Genomic DNA, 25123 nt, shown 5'->3' with positions numbered 1-25123 from the left:
CAACTATGAGCACATAAAAAAATTTTCAACAAAGATGTCTTAAAAATTATATAATATTGATCATCGGCTTATATAATTGGATAAATTTAAGACTCCTTAAAGTGTTTAAGATATTATAATGTAAATTTAAGCCTTGGGATATTTTGTGTATAATGAGTCCTGCCATACCATGGAATTACAAAACTAAAATATAATTTAAAAAAAGGTAGTAAAACATCCAATAAGTAAATTTTTAGTAATAAACTCGGAATCTGATGATGAAGATATAAATTTTATTTCTAAATTCACACTGGCATATCAAAGGGCGATAACGTACACATACAATATATCCCAGCACTTAAATCGTGACTAGAATATTTTAACAAATATTTCACCAATCGTAAGTCAGATGATCAATATTAGAGCTTTAAATAGTCGGGTATATTAGCACAACAAATCCTGAATGAATTGAATTTTAAGGAATATGTCAGCCTATCTGCAACAAAATTATCACATGGTTTCTCCCCGACATGTAGTAGGCGAATCGCATTCGCATTGATATGATAGAAAAAGCGATAACTTTTAAAATTTAATCTAGATTGAATGTCTAGGATAATGGCAGGTCATCTTGTGCTTTTTGACCATGTATTTGAATATTTTAGGGAATGTCTTAATACGACAATGTGCAAGAAATAAGCCAAACACCCAAATATCTTAAAGGTGTTTCTTTAAAGACAAGAGAATAGATCCTTGTTCGTATACTAGCTATGCTAACCCGTTACAAATGAAATGATGGAGAATCATAAACATTCTAAAAAATTTAATGCAAATCTAATCGTTTTTAAAGAAGGGCTTTCCCATTTTTATTAAAATAAAACTCGGTGAGCATATAAAATAAACTAAATCTATATTAATATGTTATGACTGGATTCGTTTTTAGCGCTTGCGCGTTCTTTTCTCAGCCCCCAGAACTTGAGAGAAGAGGAAGATAGTCTGATAATTTTAATGGTTAATAAAATTCTCGCCCTTTAGGCCCGCCACTAGGATGTATCGTGTCAATAATCGAATATTAATTAATTAATTAAATAAATATATATATAAATAATCCTATTATTAATAAAATTTAAAAAATATATATAATATATAATTTAGCAATCAATACTAAAGGGGGAAAAATAAAAATTGTAATACATATATTTGAATTTAGTCAGTAAGTGTTCTATAAAACATTCTCACTTATTTAAAAAAAATTGGCAAATTTATTCACATTTAATAGTCAAAATTGATTACTAACATAATCAATATTTTACCTATTTAATAAATAAAAATGCCCTATCCAAATTATTTAAAATATTGATATTATAAAGGTATTAGAATTATAGATCTGCAAATAACGCCCCAGTCCGTACCCGGGAGGGGTCTATTTTAAAAAAATATTAGGTTCGGGCTGGACGGGGCTTAATATTTTTTAAAAAATTTCGGGACGGGCTTAAATTTTTAAATATGATATTACATTTTGTCAAATAAATTGTATTTTAAAATTATTGCAAGAAACAAGGCGCTAATATTCTCAGTAGAATATTTATTTTATAATAAAAAAAATTTTTAATTTTTCAATATTTCAATAAATTAGGGACGGGCGAACAAATAATTTTTATTTATTTCAGGTCGGGTTTTTCGGGACAAATAAAAAATATTGTTCGGGATCGAGCCGGGAGGGACAAATTTTTTAAAATTTCGGGCCGGGCTTGAAAAATTAGGCCTGGTGCATATCGCTAATATGGATTAAATTTTATGTTTGATAAATTAACATAATATAATATTTTTTTCTAATTAAAAAAAATTAACCTTTCGAATTTGAATAGTTCTAATCGTGATACGAAGAGCCCTAGGCCGAGCCAGATCAAAAAATCCAGGGCCATGAATGTCGTGTATAAACATATTTAAAAAAATACTTTAAAAAATATAAACCGATAAATTATAAGAATCAAGATAGTTTATTATAAATATAACCGATTTGTTTTCGGTTACCAATATAGATATAATTTCAAATAAAATGTATCAATATACGATATTATTAACGATACATTTATCAGTTGTCAAAAAAGAAATTGGTTCGTATATTGATTTTAGATTATATTTAAAATTTGACAATTCAATCAATAAATTATTATAAAAGAAAATCTTATTTTCAAAAAAATTAAAATAAAGTTGGAAATCGTATACGTTTTAAAAATATTTTTTAACAAAATATGGCAATTTATCATTTAACTGTCTATTCAAAAAAAACAGTTATTATCAGCGAGGTGGAGGGAGAAAGTTTCTTTATTTTCTTTAATTTTAACTTATTTTTTACTCTTTTTTTAAACAAATCTTGTAAATTTTGAGTACATTTGCCAACCTTGTAATAGTGTCCTTATATTTAAATTTAATATAAAAAAAAATAATAATAACTTTAATGGCAGATTTCCAAATATATATAGATAGAGGCTGTTAAAAAACGTGATGAAAATTTATTCCATAGCTTTTGATTGTTTATATACAATATATGTCTTTTTAGTTTTATGTGGTGCTCGACTAATTATTTACCGTAATGTAAACAATAAGTCCAGTATTTCATCTATCAATTACAAGCAACAAAAACTGTCAATTCTCCTGCAACATATCAGTGTTGTTAAAGTAGCGCGCTATTTTTTTTAATATCGTAGGGAGCTACGTTTAAAAAAAATAACGATAGCGATATCTCGCTACTAATTTAGAAAGTAGCGAATAGCGCGCTACTTTTTTTGTAAAATAGACATATTGAAACTTTTATCGAATAAATAAGGGTAGCCGAGTCCGTAAGATTTTATAAATTATTTTTTTAGCAAGTATTCCATGAATTAAAGTATCTGTTGCAAGAGAATGCATACAGTCATTTTTTTGCTTATTATTTCTATAACGCGGGAAATGAATAAAATTGGGAAAACTTGTGAGGGCAATTTATTAATAGGTTGGCATTTGCAGAAAGGAAATATTTAAGAATATTTCGTGTATGATCGAACGATCAAAAAAAATATTCTTAATCGAATAGGACTTTGATCAGGGTGAATGCGAGTGTGAACATTGAATAGAGAAGGATCCTTCAGAATGATTGAGTTTAAGGTTATTAAAATCTTGGAAATCAAGGGGAACACTAATGAATATTTGGTTGTAGTTATCCTTTTGCAACAGATATTCTAGATTGTTTATTTGATTATTAGGTATCAGATAAGTTGGAAAATAAAACAATTTTGTTAAGAGAAGTCACAATCATTGTAAGATAGAGAATTATCTTTGAAAGAAAATATGAAATTATAGATCGAGCAGCTTATATCTAGTGTTGTTAAACGGCTCAATTTGAGCGATTTTTAAAAACGACTAACTCAATATTTTATTCAGAAAAATATTAAGCAAGCCTAAAGATTTTGCTCATAGATGGCAAATAGTATTGAACATCTATTGGCAGATCTCGATGCTTAGGCGATATTTTCCTGGCTATAATGTCGAGTTAGCCGTTTTTAAAAATCGGCTCAAATCGAGCCGTTTAACAACACTACTTATATCTATTAGGCAAAAAAAGAAGTGAACCATGAGCTTTGGCATATATGTATTTTGGTTTATGAATCATGATTGTGTGAGATTGCACAGTTTTTGATATTGGTAAATGATAATATTTGTTTGAATGTACATGTTTAGTATAATCTGTGGATTAATGGTGTTAAATAGCTAGATAACATGGGTAAAAATCGGTTAAAGGAGATGCCAAGGAAAATATGTTAAGCATTTGAAACACGAGTTAATCTATTTCTGCTTTCTTCAAAGCTGTGATTATAGTTGACAAAAATATATTTATTGTTATATAGCCATAAATTGAAATATACTGTAACAAAGTCCATTTTTACTGTTATAGTTGATGATAATTGTAAACATCCAATAATTTTAAAAAATATATAAGCAAAAAATGAATTTTTTTAAATGTTCATTGACAACTATGTAGATTCAAAATATTAGACATCAAAAATAACCCCCCCCCCCATAACTTTTACCACTATCCCCTAATGCCAAAATAAAATTAGCAAAAAAAATTCCAACATCTATTTCCCTACAATTTAATTCAAACTTTCAATTTCAATGAAGATCTTGTATCATATATCCCCCTCCCCCAAAGTATAGATCTCCATGGTATTGATAGATACCACCAATAGTGTATAAAATAATATCATTATATGTAGCATTCATTGGGAGGGGGGGGGGGGGGGTATATAATACCTCACTAATAACATTTTATTTATCAATTATTAATTTATAAATCAAAATAATTATAAGTATAAAGAAATAAGGGGGAAAAATTAACACCTTCTTTCCTAACAATTTAGAAATTAGTAGATAATTTTTTCTTTACAACTTCATAGCTTAATATAGGGTAAATAATTTATGAGAGTTCATTATCATTTTTGATTTGGCAACTATATTGGCTAAAATTAAAAATGGCTGGTACTAAAACTAACAAACACTGTGAGTATTAGTGCTAAATGTAGAGACAATAGGCTAAAATATTTTTGGTTGGGATTGACAATATGTTCAAAATACTGACCAATCCAAAGTTTTAAAAATATTTTAAAATTTCTTTTATTAAAAATTATTATAGGCTGGAATGGATAACTAGTACAAAATATATATAGGCTGGAATGGATAACTAGTACAAAATATAGTATATGGGCTGGTTTAGATAAAAATAATTATAGGCTGAGCCAAAATAACTCAAAAGAAAATTTCTAAGGATTTTTTTGGGCTAGGGCATGCTGACCTCTAATCAGTGCTTCCCATATTTAAATAACAATTTAATAATTGTAAATTTTATAAAAATTTTAACAATAAGTCATTTTTTTGCACATCCAAACATTTTAAAAAATATGGATAGTTTTGAATATAGAAAAATAAACAAGTTTGTATAAAAAGATATAATTATATGATGTATAAGTATATTGTGAAATATATCTACCAAATGTGTAAGAACTTTAAAAGCCCTTAAATGTATAAATAAACTACTAGTTAAGCTATCTGATATAAAATATCATATTTATAACATATATTTGAAAAGAACAATAAACAGCATAAATTAAATTATAGGCAATTAAGAATCTCTTATTAAATACAAAATATTGAGTTAGCCAAATTAATTGATCATTAAAATATATAATGTAGACCTGCCAACCTAGTGACCAGTCTAAAACCTATCTAAAAAAATGTTGGCTAAAAATTTGGGTGATAAAATTACATAACAATCATTATGTAAATCTTATAATTAAGCATTTACGATTTATTACTGATCATATTTTAAATTTCACTTTAAAAAATTTTGCAAATTTATCAAAAAATTCAAATTTCAGGTCAGGTTGTAAAATGATCAAAAATATAAATCCAGACAAAAAATTTGTTATTTTTTCCAAAACCAGTCTGGGACTTAAGTTTAGAAATCTGCAAATTTCTCATATAATACATACTTTATGAACACTCTGGGGGTTATTTTTCCAGGCAAAGTACATTTCTTCAACGTAAGTACTGGAAGTCCCATTTAAAAAAGGTTCAGCATGAGCTGTTGAGAAAAATTTCAAGGAATTTGCAAAAGGAATAACATGGGTTTTATGTCTGGTAAATCCCTTTGCTCCATATATAATAGTATTTAATAAAAATGGTGATGTTCGTATGATACAATCCATGCTAAAAAAAATTTGAAAAAACCATTCAGCAACACATATGAGAAAATAAACTATCACAAGAAAAACTTTAAAAAAAAATTATTATTTTATTTAGATGTTAAATTTTATTCAGCTTAAAGATCAAAAAATTAAAATAATTGTATAAAAAGTATTATGTTTTTCATTATTCCATCGAATTATTTTTTTTATTCATAAATATTTAATATTATTATTTAATATTTAAATGTTCCTTATGAAATTTTTTCTTATTACTATAATCATTTTTTTTAATTTTAATAATTCATTCTTACATATTAAAAATATTTTATAAAGAATTTATTTTCGAATCAAGTAATGATTTTACTATTCGTATGCATACGAATGAGGAATTATTCGATTCGTATATTTTAAAGACAGGGGCGGACTAAGACCAAGTGGGCATTTTGCTTGTGATGCGGCGAGAAAATATCAATTTTTGATGCCAGGCAAAAAAATGAAAAAAAGCCGATCAAATGATATGAAATATATGTTATCTTTTTATCATATTATGCTTTTTATCATATTATGCTTTTTATCATATTCATATATATTATATATTAAAAGTTATCACATTTTCTTTTTTGGCATTTGGAATATCGTATCAATACATCTCTTGAGGATTATCATTTAGATGCTATTATATGGGTTTTTTTTTTAATTTTCACAAAAAAATATTTCTGTTCAAGTTTTGATTAATTTACATTTTTATATCGTATTTATACCTCTAAATAAAGAGTGAAAAGATTCGAAATAATATTATGTAATAAAACGAATATTTGAGTACGGATTAGGCAACAATGAAGCACTTAGCAATCTTGAAAATGGAATCTAAATCATGGGAATTTCCTTGAGAGGATGCAAATTATATCGAAAAATGATAAAATACTTAGACACCATTTAGAACAGACTATTTTCAGGTGTAAACTTAAAAAAAGGAAAGCTAAAACCTTCCGATAAATTAAAGGAAGAAGTTCACTAATAATTAATAATCATTTTTCAAATAAAGCATCATCTTCGTCTTCTGTTTGGTACATTAATCAAATTTGCACATCAAAATAAGGGCTATAATGGATGGATAAATATATATAAGGAATAAATGTTTATACTATTGGATATTTATGCTGTAGATTGATTTCAAATGATGGATCAAGATATAGGAATTCTTCAATTTATTTTTTGACTACAACTGTGGAAATAAAAAAAATCATTTTTTATCGGTTCTATCTTGCAAATTATTATAATAAAAAGGTGATAATCTTTTTAAATGAAACTTAAATAATGTGTTTTTTACTCTATCATACAAAATTCGTTTTTACCAAAATACTATCATCGTTTTTTTATGCTAAAACTTTTTCAATAGCTGTCATTGTATAAGAAAATAAAAAACGGTATTTAGCTAACAATGGAAAGGTTTAAAAATAAAAAAATCTTATAGCAGTTGTATTGGATTTCCTTGTTTTCTAGTAACTATTACAATCACAGACATTCCATTTTAACATTTAATATATTTTTATATTAAAAAGTCATTTTTGTTTAAAAAATAGTAAAAAAAATGATTTAAAAGTAACGAGAAATAAACGGTACTTTAAGTTCACAAACAAATATTTATTTCTTTTTTAATTTTTTTTTCTTTTTAGCTATCTATCACCTTTTCTAGTGGTAAGCTCCTTCAATATCTCTCTCCTTAATCATGCTATCTATTTTTAATTTATATTTCTGATCGATTCCATTTGGATCTCCCACCGGTATCGCTATCAAGGCCAAAGTATCCTGATCTCACACCGAAGTATTTATATCGACAGATATCCCACAGGGAGTATTCTTATCGATTCCATTTCTCCCACCGGAGCATCAATCCCAATGGATCTCCCACCGGAGTATCGTTATCAAGTAAAGAAATCTTAAACAGTTGTATTGGATTCCCTTGTTTTCTAGTAACTAATACAATCACAGACATTCCATTTTAACATTTAATATATTTTTATATTAAAAAATCATTTTTGTTTAAAAAAATAGTAAAAAAAATGAAAAGTAACGAGAAATAAACGGTACTTTAAGTTCACACAAATATTTATTTATTTTTTAATTTTTTTTCCTTTTTAGCTATCTATCACCTTTTCTAGTGGTAAGCTCCTTCAATATCTCTCTCCTTAATTATGCTATCTATTTTTAATTTATATTTCTGATCGATTCCATTTGGATCTCCCACCGGAGTATCGTTATCAAATCCATTGTAGTTTGGTAGACATTGAGCTTGAACGGCCCTCGAGGTCACCATTGTCCTAGCGCTGGCCACGAAATTGTTATCATCCTTTAATGACCCACGAGTTCAGCTGACCGTCTTATTGGTTTTTGGACGTATCCTAGCACCCAGCTGTCCAAGCTTGTCGGTGACCGGGTGGCATTTCTCAACTCCGAAATTTATCATATTATATGTCTATACACATCCGTCATCGAAGAAAAACTCGAAAATTTTAGTTCCTTACCAGGATTGAACCAGGGACCTTCGGTTCCCAAGCCTACATCATATACCACTGGGCCACCCCGGCGACAAGTTTACAAGCAAATATCACGGCTACAAACTCCTCTTCGTTATATTTTTGAATTGGTAGATGTGTTATGTAACGTAACGCCTTTTGTTACTTTTTGCTCAAATTTGCACACAACTTAATACACTAATCTATTTTATCTAAAATATTAGTAAATTATGAAGAAAATCTAGTATAAATTTTGAACTATAAAATATATGCTGAAGGCAAATATGCGACGCGATTAATTGATGACATTTTTATTGATGCCTATTAAAGAGATTATATGGTTTTCGCTTAATTCATTTATTCAAACTCTATTTGGGAAACCATATTTACAGTATGCCTGATTTTTTTTGTACATTAATGTTTATTCTCGATGCAATATGATGTAATGTATGTAGATTTTATAGTGCAATATGTAAAAATTTTATATGAGTCTTTTTCTTTAAAAAAATGTGATATGCTTTCATATGAGTCTTTTTCTAAAAAAATGTAATAACTGTAATATTGTGCTTAACTTAATTTTAGATGTTTCTATCCAAATATATAAGAAATTGTAAAAACATATAAAATATGAATAAGCCATTTAGGAAGACTCGACCGAAGGTCGGTAGAGTATGGGGGCAAAGTCCCCTTAGAAATGAGGCCGCTAGAAAACATTTGTCCAAAAGGCCGAAGCTTAGTCAGTCCGCGCTGTTTAAAGATATACCTAAATAAAGATAAGTAATTTTCTTATAAAATATCATTCAATAAAATAAAAATTATAATTATAAGTTTTTTTGTGGAGAAAAAAAAAGTGGTTTACTCCAAACATGATACTCGGTGACAATTTTTTAAAAATAATTTAGGTTAAATAAAGTAAGATTAAAGGAGTTATAGAAATAAATTTGACCATCATTTCAAAAGATATCAAATTGATGCAATTTTTAAAAGGTTCACCTACATCTAACGATACAAAACATATTTTTAAAAGGAATTTAATGGCGATATCATCGATACATTTCCTATATAATTTTTTTATTAATCATTAACAATTACTCTAATAAATTTAAAAAAATGAACAATTAAATTTAATATATTTTAAAAATAAAATATTAATAATATTTGATTTTAAGTTTTACTTTTAACAATAATACATTTTCAAATTTTTTTTTATCAAGGATGTGAAATAAATTGTCAAATTGGTGTTTTAAATTTTTATCATATTGTAACGACGACTAATCAAAAAAATCAACATTTATTTTATTTTTTTGAATTTGTGAAACTTAAAAAGTCTATATTTTAACCAGTACTCATATTAGCTCCATTTTTTATAAATATCCCTTGAGTGTTGGATTCAACTCATTGCTCGAAATATGGGTAGATATATTTTTTTTATTTAAATTTAAATATGGTTATATATTTCCCTTTTTTAAAAAATTATCATGATAAAACTGTGGTGATACATCAAAATTTTAAAAGAATCTCAGGTATCTTTCGATACAGGTATAATATCGCGAGCTATGTAAATAATTAAAGTTCAAAATAAATATTTTCTTTATATAAAATGGTGTAGTAACGTTCAAACTCTTTATCCATTCATTTCATTAAGCTAAAAAAATGATAATTTTAAAAAAAATTTTGAGCCCCCTGAGATTATAAAGGTTAGTGACGCCCCTGACTACCTTTAAAAAAATATTACCAATAAAACATGAATAACTATTATTCTTTAATATTGTAATAAAAACTAATATTTTATTTATAAAATAAGTATAATTTTGATCACATAAATAAAATTTTAAAAAACCTGTACAAAATATATATAATTGATATAAACAATATCGTTATATTCGCAAAATATTTATAAAACTATAATAATTTGACCAGATATAACGTTCTTTAAAGAAACTAAATATATATATAATGTATCTAATACATTTTAGATGTATTCTATAAAAATCATTATTTTTTAAAAAAAACCAAATTTGTACATGATGAAGTATAAAAGGCATAAACTAAATGATTTATTTATTGAGTTTCTTTAAAATACTTATAGTATCATAAAATATAATTCAAATTTCGATTTAGTGCATTTAATCCATGCGCGCAAATATATATAAAAAATTGAATATTTTAATGCTGAGAATTTTTGTATTTTTCTAAAAATTAAATGCTCAAATATTTTCGTTAAAAGAGAGACCGGATATGAGAATTCAATGCAAAGATCATAAAGACATAAATGTGGGGTAATTGTTGATAGGAAATCTAACACAAGTTTATAGTGGAGCGGCATTAAATTTTTAGATCAATTAAAATATTTCTTGATAAGCCATTAAAAATTTTTTTAATAAACTTGTGGACAAAAACGCAATGTGATTCAATTCAATAACTACAATTTTTTTTAAAAAGTCAGCCGAATTCGTGATTATTGCCATAATTAATAACGCTTTAATTTTATAATTTTTGGTTAGAAATCAACCAAGTCAGGCCTTCAAACAAACCGTCACCCGCGGTCGCGCATGCCGGTTGGATGTACCAGGTTTTATCGCGAATTCTATTGAGTCCTAACTTCTCCTGAATTTCGCTGGGTTTCATGGCTTTACGATTTTTTTTTGATTATATTGGGGAATTATGTTTATGGATAAATTAGTTAAGCAAAAACTTTCAGTTATAATTAATGTTACGATATGTGATACAGATAAATGATCGACGTTAATTTATGATCACCTTAAAAAGTCGTAAAATGAAATTACCATCAGGGAGATCTTGTTTGTTCGCGTAAACTAGCACAATGGCCTCTTTCATTTCTCTATCGTTTATTATCCTATGAAGTTCTTGGCGGGCTTCATCTATCCGGTCCCGATCCGATGAGTCAATTACGAATATAAGTCCCTGAGTTCCGGTGTAGTAATGCCTCCATAGGGGCCGTATTTTGTCTTGACCACCTACATCCTATTTATATGACCATTTAGGGAGTGAGGGGAGGGGAATAGTTATAATTTACAAGCTTATGAACATTGTATGAATTTAATTAGTAAAGAAATAATGAATGAATTATCGTTAAAAGAATTATACAACTTGACTAATTCGACATGATTTAAAAAGTATATTCTTTTTCACATAATCGATAAGATAAAAAGATTATGTTGTCTTTATTTTCTTAAAAAACACCATTAGTGTCAAACACAATTACATAATGATGATCTATACTCCTGTCCATCCAGAGGCTTAATAGTGTACTATTTTTATGTCCATAATTGTGTCTAGAGTTGATATAACATGAGATTTTATTTCCCAAAATAAATCACTTTTTGGAGGTTGTGGAATGTGTTTGACACTTACAGGGGCAAGTATTAATTAATAACCAGGAATACAAAGACCTTTAAGGTATAAAAAAATTCTTATTAAATTGTATTAAGATTAGATTTTTTTAAATAAATAAAATGATAATATTACCCAAACACTGAATTTGACGTTTTTGTATTTGACAGTTTCGACGTTGAATCCAACGGTAGGGATGGTTGTGACGGATTGTCCCAATTTGAGCTTGTATAAAATTGCTAAAGCAAAAAATAATAATATAAAATTGAAAAATTCTAAGAAACGTTCAAGTTCTACTTATTCCGCGAAAAATATTTAAATTTAAAAAAATATATCACCAACCCTTTAGTGACAAAACCGCAGGACCAAACCCTTATCTCGCCTGAAAAGTTATTTAATTTTAAAAAAATCGGTCCCTCACAACCTAAAAATTCTGTCGCTTCAGAAGTCAAGCTGCGAAGTCGAAGGCAATAATCACTCAAATATCTATCCAATAAATCAACATTTAATGACCAAACTGCAGGACCGTACCCTTATCCCGCCTGAAAAGTTATTGAATTTTTAAAAAATCGGTCCCGCGAAAAAGCTATAAAAAAAATAGTTCAGGACGATTCTGGTTGGTAAGAAGGGGTAGATGATTAGGCCAGGATATGCAGAATCATTTCCCAAAAAAACTTGGTGAGATTTTAACCCGTTGTACTAACTATATAGTATAATGCATTTTAAAAGTTTGAAATAAAATTCGATTTTTATATTTATATTTCTTCTGCTTTATAAATAAATATAAAATATTTCTTGCGTAAATTCAGTAATTTATCCATGCATAAAATACTCAATATCTCGCGTGAGGTCGTAAAATATTATCGATAAATTTTATTTAAAAAAATTAAAATAATAAGAACGTCTGCCCATTTCGCATATAAAATATAGGATAAAAATGTAAATAATAAGAATCAAAATAAATGCTATTATTTTCTAAAGCCCATAGATATAAAAATCAGTGAGAATTTTACTTTCAAATATATCAGAGGTCTACAAATGGAAAAATTTTCAAGCCCGACCTGGCCAGATTAGAATTTAGTCAGCCCTTCCAAATTTGTAACTACCCCGGTTCCATCTTTTTACCATGGTTTCCCGACCATATCATTAAAAAATAATCTATAATGAAGAAGATTTCGGTTTCATGATTTTCTTATTTTCATAATAAACACCAAATGTCGAAAAAGGAAATCGCATTTATGAATGAATGATAATAGTGCAGGTCATTTAAATAATTATAAACAAAATAAAAAATATTATTTGAACAAAATTAGCGTGCAGGGCATCTCCATTTTTTGCTCGGCCCAAATAAAAACTTTTCAGATCACATGGGCCGAGCCAGGCATTGCATATTTCTAATAGCCGAATTTTAGGAAATCGTCAATCATTTTTAACATGGAGAGACCGAAACAATTTTACTGTTAATTTTTATTAGATTTATTATACAAATGCTATCGGTGTTCGATTAAACAAAATAAAAAATATTATTTTAACAAAATTAGCGTGCAGGGCATCTCCATTTTTTGCTCGGCCCAAATAAAAACTTTTCAGATCACATGGGCCGAGCCAGGCATTGCATATTTCTAATAGCCGAATTTTAGGAAATCGTCAATCATTTTTAGCATGGAGAGACCGACACAATTTTACTGTTAATTTTTATTAATTATACAAATGCTATCGGTGTTCGATCATTCTAATTTCTTCCTTCTGTATTTTTTGGTGGGAATGGGGGGGGGGGGGGGTGGCTTAAAAATTAAGGATTAAATTATACCTAACAATTTAAGAATTTTCATACTTTTTTTAAAATATCTTAATTAAATAATAATAAAAACCTGTTATCTAATAAATAACCCGCCTTATAGCGCAATCTTTAATTAGGAAAAATAATTATAATATAAAACAACGGAAAAAATAGAAATCACCATTTTCTATCAATTTGTAGAGCAAAAATTTCTAATATATGAGTTTTCTTCCTTTAAATGAGATAGACTCAATTGAAAACATCTGATATTCAATTATTTTCTAAATTTTTCCTCCATCTATCACTGCGAATATTATTATAATTATTGATTATTACTTTTTCAATTATTTCTATTTCTTATTATACTGACAATCTCAATTCTTAAATTTTAGTTTAATCGATGGTTACAGTATATTTTGTTTGCCAAAATAAAATTGGTCTGATTTTTTTTTAAATTTTGTTTATAAATGAGGGGTGGAGTAATTTTTTTTATCGCTCTCTATTTTCAGACTGGAACAGAATTTGGAATTTTAAAAAAATGCGTTATCGGTTCGAGTTCAGTGTAATCATTTAATTGATAAGATAATTTATGAGAAGAAAAAAAAATTATGCCGAAATAATCTTCATATATTTAACATTTAATTCCTACATTCCACATGGTTTAAAATTTGATAGACATAGTGATTTTTATTTTATCAATAAAGTAGTGTTTTATTCGAACCGCGTTCAAAGTGCTGTTTAAATTTAGGAAACCCGAATAAAAAACTTCACTGGTATAAAGCCCTGGTGTCAACAAGAGGCAAATGAGCGCTCTAATCCTTTTTTTTAACAATTAGAACGTTTAGTAAGATTAGAACTTAATCGGATAGTGTTCCATCTACATTTTTTTTTAAATTAAGTAATTTGATGTATTGTTTAAATTTCTTTTCCTTCGCTTTGTATAAAATCGTACTATACTTAACGATGCTCAAAATCTTCACGAATTCTTTTTCCGCTATGAGAAGCCCGGTTTCGAATCCCGAACCTCTTAGTTATGTAGAGATACACTCATACCAATTTTTTTATGAAATATGTAATCCAAAAACAAAATCCAGAATTTGAAAAAAAATCTGATAATTTATTTCAACTTGAAAGATCTTTTATACATAAAAATTAGAAAAGATTTTAGCATTTTTATGTAAAAAAAACATGTTTTTCAAAGATTTTTTTCAAACTGAAGAGAAAGAAACTTTAAAAATATTTTATGATTTTTTTTCCCACGTTCTCCATTTTCCTTAAAGAATTTTTTTTTAATTTTCATTTAATTTAAACCATAAAAATGTTTTCAATATTTAATAGTGTTGTGCTGATGAAAGTACCGTCATTACTAACGGCGTTTTTATGAGGAAAAGAAACGTCATTCATTACTTGCTTCAAAAGGTAGTAACGCGTTTATTTTTTTTGCGGTAATGCAAAACGTTTGCTTTAAATTTTTTCATAAAAAATTTGGAAAAAATATATTTTTATTAATATTAAATTTTTTTAAAATAACTTTAGTGGAGTTTTTAATTAGCGTCACCCACTAAAGTTCTTCAATTTTTATTTTATTTATTATATTTTGTTACTGAATTTTATATAGTCAAGATTGTTAATCTAGTGAATATTGAATCAATCAAGGTTATAATTTATTTTATATAGATTATATGTCAATAGTATTTTTATTTCTTCAGATGAAGATGATTTAACTTTGCCCTGATGAAACTTTTTTTAATACAAATAAAAATTAAGGAAAGTCCACACTTTGTAAGTGTGATTGTACCATAATTTAAATATGTCAGCCTCGATGTCCATCAGCTCCAATCTATAGAACATATGAAAGTAAAATGAATTTAGAGTAAATTCTGACAAGGATTTTTAGAAAAATTGATGAATGAAGATTCTTGTGAAGATGATCAAATTTTTTGAAAATAAAGAACATTCTTTAAATCTTTTTAATAAATTCCCACAATTAAAATTTTTATTAATTAAATATAATACATCCCCCCCCCCATCCTATGCGCCTGTTGAATATGTATTTAGCACAGCGAAAGCCTCTTACATATCTGATCAAAATTTTTCAAAATCAATTACTGTTAAAAATAAATAAAACTATTACAAAAAGATTTAGCATTTTTTTAAATAAGGAGTAACGCGTTTCTTTTTTGAGGTAACGTTTGTAGCGCTAATATTTAATGAAACAATTAGTCGTGATTTTTTTGTATTGTATTTTGTTTTCTCCATTATAAAATTTTAAAAAGTAAAATAGAAGAAATAGAAAAACAACCACACTTTCTCTTCTTTTTTTCATATCTGTCAATTTTTTTTATCTTATCAATTCTTGGCTTAAATATAGGCCAATTTTTTATTTTTTTCCCCAATTTATGAAGGTAAATTACTTCTTCGAGTATCGTCACTAGTATCGGTTAAAAGTAAAATATCGGCCGATACTCTCATATCGTGAGTTATAGGTTGCATCGTTGATGTTAAACGTCGAACGATTAAAATTAGGCTAACCTAAAATCTTCAATTATCATCAATAGAGATTGGTTTATGTGCACCGTTTTTATATTTAAAAAAAAATTAATATAACTTCAAACATATTTCTTTTTAAAAATACTCGTCTTTGAATTATTATAAGGCCGGGAGTTATCCCGTGCGATGCTAGCGAAAATTGTGAAAATAAGTCTACAAATTATTTTTTTATTTTTTTTAAACATTATTATTTAAAATATAACTTTTGATATCAAATCAAATGTAATAATAAATTTCGTTTTTCCTTCGATTATCTGTCATTCCATGGCTTTGAGCTAAGTGGTGGCTATATTTGAAAAAAAAACAACTTGTTTTTATCAAAAAATAAAATCAAAAGTCTAGCGGCTATATATTGATCATTTTAATCTCTTTTTTTTAAAAAAAGGAAAATATTGAAAATAAATAAGGAAAGAAAAATGTTAATCAATCACAAAGTTTCCAATCCATAAGAATTTTTCATTTTATGCTTTTTTAGGTCAATAAATTATGTCCCCGATTTCCCAAATAATGAAGGGTCAAAGAATCAATGAATCATTATAAATATAAAATTATTGCTTAGTATATTTTATAAAAAAAAGAAAGGTTGGTCAAATCCCTAACACTTCGAAAATATGTAATGAAAAGTTGAAACGTCACGAGACTTTAATTAAATTTAATAAGTAAGATAGTCGCCAATAGATAACGGCTATTTTCAGAAATTAAATGAACTCAACACATTTGGAATGGCAACAATCTAAATTTGATTGATTATTAAATAACAGCGCTATTAGAAATAATCATTTCGGTGAGTCTCCAATTTTTATAAGAGTTCCCACTGGAGAGCCGTATAGTCATTTATTTTCACGAGTCGCGACGATTTGATTTTTTTAAGTAAACGCCAAATAGTTGTTTGTTGGCTAATGGCTAAAAAACGGCTAATACGATACAATTTACTGGCACATGTCTAAGAAAATAAACTAGACATTGAGGCGCGACTTAATTTATCTATACTTTCTTTAAAGTTGTGATATATTTTCAACAAAAAAAACACAGAGCTGAGGTGATAGTTATTAGGCTAAAAATAGGTTTACCCGTTTTATTTGCTGAATAAAAATCTACTCTATATGTTTTTGTTGACAAGGGTTGTATAATGTATATATATATATATTAAATACCAAATAATTAAAAGTCGATAAAATTATTAATAGCTTACCTTTATTTATATTTTATGTATTTAAGTCAAGGTAAAATAAAAATTTATAACAATAAAAATCTACCATTCTTTATATTTTTTAAAAATAATAGGGTATAAAATATCTCTTAAAATATCTATTTAATAAAACATGACAAGTATAGATAATGTTATAGCATATGATGATAGTATCAAAAATTTAATTAAGATATCAATCTTATGTTAAAAAATTATAAATATAAATAAAAATTTTTGTATATTAAAATTTAAAAAATTAAATTTTGTTCCAATATATGATTAAAATATATGAAAAACTACATGGGAGGGTGGGGGGGGGGGTGATATTTTACAGAAGGTTTGAAAGAAGAATATACAGATTACATATACAATATAATAGTCCATAACAATAATTAATCCATGTCAAACAAACATCTTACACCTAAACCCTTCCAATTTTAAAATTTTGTAAGTTATATATGATCTAATTATTTCAAAAAGGGAATTAACTCATTAGCAATCATACCATAATGAAAATTGAAGGCACAAAAAATCAGCTTTAATAACAACGATCTGAGCCCAAATTTGAAAAATAGTATTCATTGATCTTCAAAGATAAAAATTTTCTAGATTTTTTTATTTTGAATAGTTGGGATCAGGGATCCAAAACCGAAACGAATATCGGTTCGGGTTCAGGTTCGGATAAAAATAACGGTTCGAGGTTCAGGTTTGGTTCATAAAAAATTAAAATATCGGGTCGGTTCGAACCTCTAAAAACCGGTGGTTTGAACACTTTTGTATTCAAACCTACATTTGAATTATGTATAGGGAAAATATTTTTTTTATTTTATCATTAATTTAAAAAAAACATATATAAAACCTTCATTTTTATTAATTGCACATTATAAATATAAAAATATATATCAATGATTAATTTTAATATGAACAATATTTTCCTTTATTTATTTAAATTTTTTTTATTAAGCCGCACAATTAATTTTCAAAATTCAGTTCACTCAAATTACATCTATAATGAGATAGCATAAAATTAATTGTTGAAACATTTTTCCACGCTAACTTGGGTAGCCGGCACTGCCAATGTGATATCAGATTTGATATGTCATTTATAATAATATTTTGGATTTAATTTTTCTCTAAGCATTATAGCTTAAAATATTTAAAAAATGTTGTAAAATAACAATATACTAAAGTTTATAAAAATTATTACCGACACTTAACATCAAATGTGATTGATGATAATCTTTAAAATAATTCGAATATAATTGAAATCTAATAATAACTTACATATTTTTTTATAAGCATAAAATCATGAGACTCGAACCAGTTCAGAGGCATTTTAGAGGTTCGGTTCAGGTATGGCTGGAATTTTTTTAGCAGTTTAGGTTTGGTTTGGATCCCTGGTTGGGAAACCCTTGACCAAATTTTTAGATACCAGGATATATAATTATCAGAATTTTTAAAAATCCAAAGGGTTATGACTTAAGAGTAATAAAGCCAAATAAGGCCATGATAATTTTTATATAAATGGGCCATAATTAATAATATAAAATTAAAAATTTTTTTCTAAAAATATATTATTCGCTAGAGGTCTGCAAATGGCAAAATTTTGAAGCCTAGCCAGGTTGGGTTCTAGCGTTTGCCCGGCCCACCAAATTTGTAGCTGGCCTGGCCCATTTTCAATTTTTTAATAAGGTTTCCCAGCACAACTTTTTTAAATATAAGGCCTAACCCAAAATTTATGTAGCTGAACACCAAAATAAACAAGTATTCATAATATTGAGGAGTGGTTAAATTAAAAACACTATAATTATAGATTTTCACTTCTATTAAATAGCAAAATCATCAATAATCCAGCTCAATAATTTTTTGCCTGACCCTGCCAATTAATTCTTCTGCCCTGCCTGGCCCAAATATTTTAAATGTTACCTGGCCTCAAGTATTGCAGACTTCTAATATCAATGCAGTGCCAATAGTGTATCACTAGCACTATTTATTACTTTGAAAAGTTTACACAAAATTTAAATAGAATTTATAAAAGTGGATTAATTAATATAATTTTAAAAAAAATTGTCTTTAAAATAATTAATATTAAAATATAAAACTTTCTATCATAGGCATATCCAGAATATAATTTTCTATCGGAGTAGGGCATTATTAGATGGGGTTTTTCATCATAAATTTTATTGGAGGTCTTTAGGTCCACTTATTGTAGGCCTTTGCAGAGGTCTTTGTGGGCCTTGATGTTATCACCAAGCTTGACCCAGGCTTGCCATAAAAAAATTTGTAGACATAGCCCAGCCCACATTTAATATTTAAAAAAATTTCCAAGCCTGGCCTAAACTCACAAAGAGTTTTAAAAAATTTCCCAAGTCCATTAAATCATTTTATATATACTTATGCTGAAATAATACTAATGGAAACATAATATTTTATTAGTAATTATATAATATTAATAAGAATGATATCAACAAAATTTTAATCAATTTATTATCATTTAAAAATAATATATTATTATCAATTGCTTTGTCATTTTTAATTGAATAAAAAGAAGATAATTTTATTACAGGATTTAATTTGCATTTATGTCTAAGTGAAGACCCTGCTTTCCAGAAATATGTAAATTAGTGATCTGCATCGGAACTAATCTTTCAAGCCTGTCCCAGTCTAAAATTTTTTTTAAAAAAGTTTTGCCGGCCTGGTCCGAATTTATTTGAATATAGAAATTAATTTTTATAATTACTCAAAATAAAAGACATATGATGTCGTTTAGTTTCAATAAATAAAATCAAATATTATTATTTTACATAAAAAATTCAATATAAAATTGATAAATTTAGATTTATTTAAAAAAAATTCCAAGGTCTGACCAGACCTGGTCCAAATTTTTTTTTAAATATTAGGCTTGGCCTGGCCCAAACCCGATTATTTAAAATAGAATTAGGCACGGGCTTTGGGCCAGGCTGGACTCGGGCCGGGCCTAACTTTACAGATCTCAAATGTAAATACCTGACATTTTTACATTGAACAAATTTTTTGATTATGGGTCTATTAGTATAATAAAATTTTCTCATGATCTTTAATAAATTATTTTCAATTATATTCCTTCCTGCAAATGTAATTTTAAAATATTACTTGAATTTTATTTATTAAAATCTAAAAAATTTAAAATAGTATAAATTATTTTATGTCATTTTTAATTTATAATATATAGAAAGAAAAGGGTTTAATATACCTGTTATAATAAAAAACTTTATTAAAATTAGTATATCTTAAAAATTTATCTCCCAGAAGTTTTAGAGATTGATATATTTTATTTTTTTATTCTATAATAATCATGACTATTACAATCTATTATATAAAGGAGCTACACGTAGATATGTACAAAATATGTTATTATTAATAAAATAGTATCCCTCAAAAAATAAATATTTATCACCTATTTATTTTAAATTTTATAGTTATTGTCAATTATAATTAAGATATACTAGATTTGTGATTTTAAATAAAATAAGCAATAAAAACAAAATTAACACTCAAGGTGTGTAGAATAGTGTAGTGTGATAAATAATATTAATGAAATTATAATGGTTTGTAGTATTAAATATCCTTAAAATAAGCTAAATTTAAATTAAAAAATTTTAGACACAAGCTCAGCCCATTAAAAAGCAAAAACCCAAGCCTGGACAGGCCTGCAATAAATATAATATTAAAGGCATGGCAGCTCTGACCCATGAAGGTATATGGGCCTTTGACTATATATTTTTAAAAAATAATTTTGGATTTTACTTATTTTGTTATGAAAATGCTGTTAAAAATTTTTTTTGTTAGTTTAAGAAATTATTAAATTTTACTAATTTTTCTTTCAAATTTCTTCACGATAGAGATATATTGTATACATGGAGAAGGGAGGGGTGGAACTTTTTATCGGCTTAAAATGATATATACAAGAACAGGCAAATTGATCATTCCTCCACTTGTGTTACACCTCTGATTTTTATTAAGGTATATTATAAGGATTTCGTTCAATACTAACTATAACGCAAAAATACTATAGAATTTTATCAATACAAAACTATAGGTCATGAATAAAATGTGATTAGAATATGAAAATATTTTAAAATGTTAATCATATACTGCCAATAGCTTTCTTATAAAATGTTAATCATATACTGCCAATAGCTTTTTAAAATAGTTTAAGTATTTCATGTCTTACGTTTTAAATATTTTCATTATTAGTGAAGGATTTTAGATTATAATAAGGAATTACATTCATAAATTGATAAGGTAATTATTTTAAAGCATAATGGCAAAACAATTAAAATTAATACTTGTCTTTCCAGATGCATCCAAACCCAGCATTAATATTCTCATTTCTTTACTTCCAAATAATTTGGATAAAAACTTACCCATTATGTTTTAAATTATAAGGTTTTTAAATTTCCAGCATTTAGCTGAGCAGAAATTCACAAAAAATATAATAAGGTTCTTTGATTCATAGATTGTACACGAGGAAAGCTTTATTTTTCATTTTGAATTTTAATTTGTGCTCGTTATAGAATAGAATTAAATCTATCATTATATAAATGTATTTAAGAAATTAAATAAATTGATTATATATTAGTTTTCAGACTTCAAATTAGATACTGATTCAATCGCACTACATACGCACTACATTTTATTTGTATTATGAAAAATCATATATAAAATATTATATACCTTAAATATATTGGGATACATTTAAAGCGATTCCCAAATAAATTGGAAGTATTACAAAGTTTTTTAAGTATATTGTCTAAAAATTAATGCATTTCGTTACTTTCATATTAAATTATAATTTATTTTCTATTTTTTTAAATAAATTTAGAAATATAAAAAAATATTCCGCTTTAACATATATCAAAATTTATAAAAATGAAGGAATATTTACATAATTAATATTTTAAAATAAAAATATTAAATTGTGTTTTTTTATTTGTTTAAATTAACTAATCGGAGTTATTTCACAATACCACTTCTTTTTTTCTCTATTTTTTATACAATAAAATTTTGTAGCTCATTAGTCAATCAAATTAATTTTGATAAGATAGTAAAGAAATTTAAAAATGTCTTTGTGTTTATGATTTAAAAAAAATATTCAAGACGCATTGTAGCTTTTAAGCAGCCATCTAGTGTTTTTAAACGGCTCGTACTCAATATTTTAGCCAAAAAAATAAGCCTTGAGATTTCGAACAGACCTTTGTTCCTTCTATGAGCAAAATCTTCAGGCTTGCGTAATACTGGATAAAATTATTGAGGAAGCGGTTTTTAAAAATCGGCTCAAACCGAACCGTTTAACAACACTACAGCCATTAAAATAAATAAATTGTATATCTTTTGAGTTTTCTGTCATAACTAAAATAAAAATAAAATTGAAGCTTCGAATGAAGAAAATAATTTTATTCACATTTTAACCAATATCTTTATAATCATAGGCATAATCTGGGGCTCTACAAAAATATGTCACTTTTAATGTATAACATTTTAAGTCAATAAAATATCCTCCTTAGTCATATACCTACCCATCTCCTGTCCCCCATGAATTTATTCATATATCTTAAACAATAATTTGAAAGATAGAGTGTAAAAGTTAATAATTTTTGAAACTAAAAATAATTATTATTATATATATTTTGATAAGCATTTAGACATAAATATATTAATGTATATATATATGTGGAATTTAATATATTTTATACAAACTAATAAAAATATTTTTTTTTGTTCCAGATTTAGCTAATTTTTGATACCATTTCGTCCATTTTAAAGATAACAAGTAGTTTTTATTAAAATTAACCTCCTATTCTATTAAAATATATTTTAGCTATATATATAGGCTAGGAAAACAGGGCCGGACTAGATAAAGGAGGGCCGTGGGCCACCCAAAAGTAGGGTCTGGGGGCGTTTTTTAATCCCCTTCTTTAAGAAAATCTTGGGTGCGCTTATGTTTATGATAATGACAATGGTGTCATTAGGAGGAGGCGTACAGGTGCTCGAACCCTTTGAAAAATTTGAATAGCCCTGTAGGAATTTTTTTAATCATTCAGTCACCTAAATAAAAAAAAATATTTGATGGAACAATTTTTTTTTGAATTCTATTATGTATTTTATATAGAATTGATATTATTTATAAAAAATTAATAAATATATAATTTTTTTTATTTAATTAATGCTTTTTTAATTATTAGATTAAAATGTAAATATTTTCACTGTAATTGCAAAAATTATATGTTAAAATGGAATATCAATATCACTCATAATGTCTAAATATTAATCAAGCATTAAAAGTTAAAGCTTAATTTATATAATATAATTTAAATTATATTACAATCCATATTAAATAAATATAATAATTTATTAATTTAAAATAAAATTAATTCAATTTAATATTTGATTTGTGTTTGCCGAATTCCAAATCACGAACAACTATATTACTCATTTTTATATTTAATTTACTATGCCCTGAGATGAATGTTTTTAATATTGGAACTGGAATTAATATTGATTTTAATGATATTTTAAACAAAAGAAGAGGAGACAATGAAGAAGTAGGAGTTCAACAAAGTACATTTAAAATACAGTTTTTAAATTTTAAACCATGCTTTAGATAAAAAAGAAGATTATTTGTAGTTCTGAGAGATATAAATAATGGAAGCAAACAAGGTAAATTAATTTATATATGAAATATTTTGTTTGTAAAATAATAGAGGCTATATATGATGTTGAATCTGATGATATGAACTAGAAGTGGGCACGGGCAGTGAAGTTATACGTGACCCATCGTGTCACGGTGGATCACGGTGTGAGTGTGAATAAATTTTAAATTATTGGGCGTGATGAGCCTTCCCAAAATTTTCCCCAGCGTGATCGGGCATGAACATAAATTTCCCGTGAATCAAAGAAATTTTAATTTTTAAATTGTTTTTTTATAAATATAAATTTGCAATTTTATAATTATAATATATTTTTTCTAATTAAATTAGTTCTTTTCTTAAAAAAGAATAATTTTTGAAAACAAAAAATATTTTGCATTTTATAAACAACATCCGGTATCAAGCTGCTAATTCTATTTTCTTTTTATGTCTAGATGTTTTATCGCGAGACTTTTTGCTAAATTTTGCTTTGGTCATTGCTAATTATCATTTATAACTTTCCTAATTCTTCCTACCTCATAAAAAACCGTATATTCTAAATGAAAAATTTAAAGAATTTCTAGATGATTCTGATGAAGCATCAACATCTATTAAGTGAGGATGAACTTAAAAAATTCATCGCTCATAAGACAAATAACAAGACATATTTTGAAGTTTTGGAAGCAGGATATTCATTTCCTTTTGAGAAAATTAGCGTATAAAATTTTGTCAGCTCCGGCAAGTTCGGCTTCTAGTGAAAGGTTATTTTCTGCAGCCAATCTCTTATTATAGGAAAGGCATACACAATTGAAATAAAAAAGCATGGACATTCTGATTTTTCTAAAAAAAAATATTTATATAATTGTATTTATTTTTTGTTATTAATATGGATTATGAAAGTAGAGAAATAAATATAATAAATTCAAAAAAATGTAAAATTATAGCAATAGTTTTAAAAAATATAAAACACTGTGAATTTTCGGGCGTGACGGGCGTGAATCAAAATTTTGATTTTCATGAGCGGGCTGGTCGGGTCGAAAATTTAGCGATAAGCGTAATTTTTTTGCCACCGTGAGCTGGCGGGCTATGAATAAAAAATTAACCCACGCCCACCTCTAATATGAACTATGACAGTAATAATTTTTTATTTATAGAAATTAGATATAGGCATGGAATCTGATGAGGAAGCTATAAAGTCTGGGTTTTTTTCTTTTAAATTATTTATGACATTTTGTATTATATTTTTGGGGAGAATGGGACAAGGAGATTATATGGGAATCATAATTTATGGAGATATTTATGAAAACTTATAAATTGGCCGGAAAGTGGAGGGGGTTACCCCTCCCTTTGTTAATCCTATGGTTCTA

The 25123-nt window shown here is 26.6% G+C and overlaps 2 protein-coding genes across 3 annotated transcripts in view; both read right to left on the bottom strand.

Annotated features, from left to right (window-relative positions):
- LOC135926404 (2-oxoglutarate dehydrogenase complex component E1-like) overlaps positions 1–5752 on the bottom strand; it is a 31325-nt gene extending 25573 nt beyond the window's left edge. The window contains exon 1 of one of the 2 annotated variants that reach the window (XM_065462270.1): positions 5505–5752. In XM_065462270.1, the coding sequence (XP_065318342.1) occupies positions 5505–5720 (216 nt within the window). In that variant the 5' untranslated portion in view covers positions 5721–5752. Of the gene's footprint in view, positions 1–1827; positions 1968–5504 lie in introns of those variants that run through there. The other variant, XM_065462271.1, reaches the window with a different exon arrangement.
- Positions 5753–10153: 4401 nt separating this feature from the next.
- LOC135926405 (ADP-ribosylation factor 6) lies at positions 10154–21570 on the bottom strand. Its single transcript, XM_065462272.1, has 4 exons — positions 21417–21570; positions 11705–11808; positions 11002–11200; positions 10154–10845 (listed from the first exon to the last, which is right to left on the bottom strand). The coding sequence occupies exons 1-4, from the start codon at positions 21496–21498 to the stop codon at positions 10703–10705; spliced, it is 528 nt and encodes a 175-aa protein (XP_065318344.1). The 5' UTR covers positions 21499–21570; the 3' UTR covers positions 10154–10702.
- Between the last annotated feature and the right edge of the window lie 3553 nt (positions 21571–25123).

The sequence above is a fragment of the Gordionus sp. m RMFG-2023 genome, chromosome 3, assembly GCF_954871325.1.
Source record: "Gordionus sp. m RMFG-2023 chromosome 3, tfGorSpeb1-WG-v2, whole genome shotgun sequence".
Taxonomy (NCBI): domain Eukaryota; kingdom Metazoa; phylum Nematomorpha; class Gordioida; order Chordodea; family Parachordodidae; genus Gordionus; species Gordionus sp. m RMFG-2023.
Note: the sequence above shows the minus strand (reverse complement) of the source record. Positions and strands in the feature narration are given on the sequence as shown.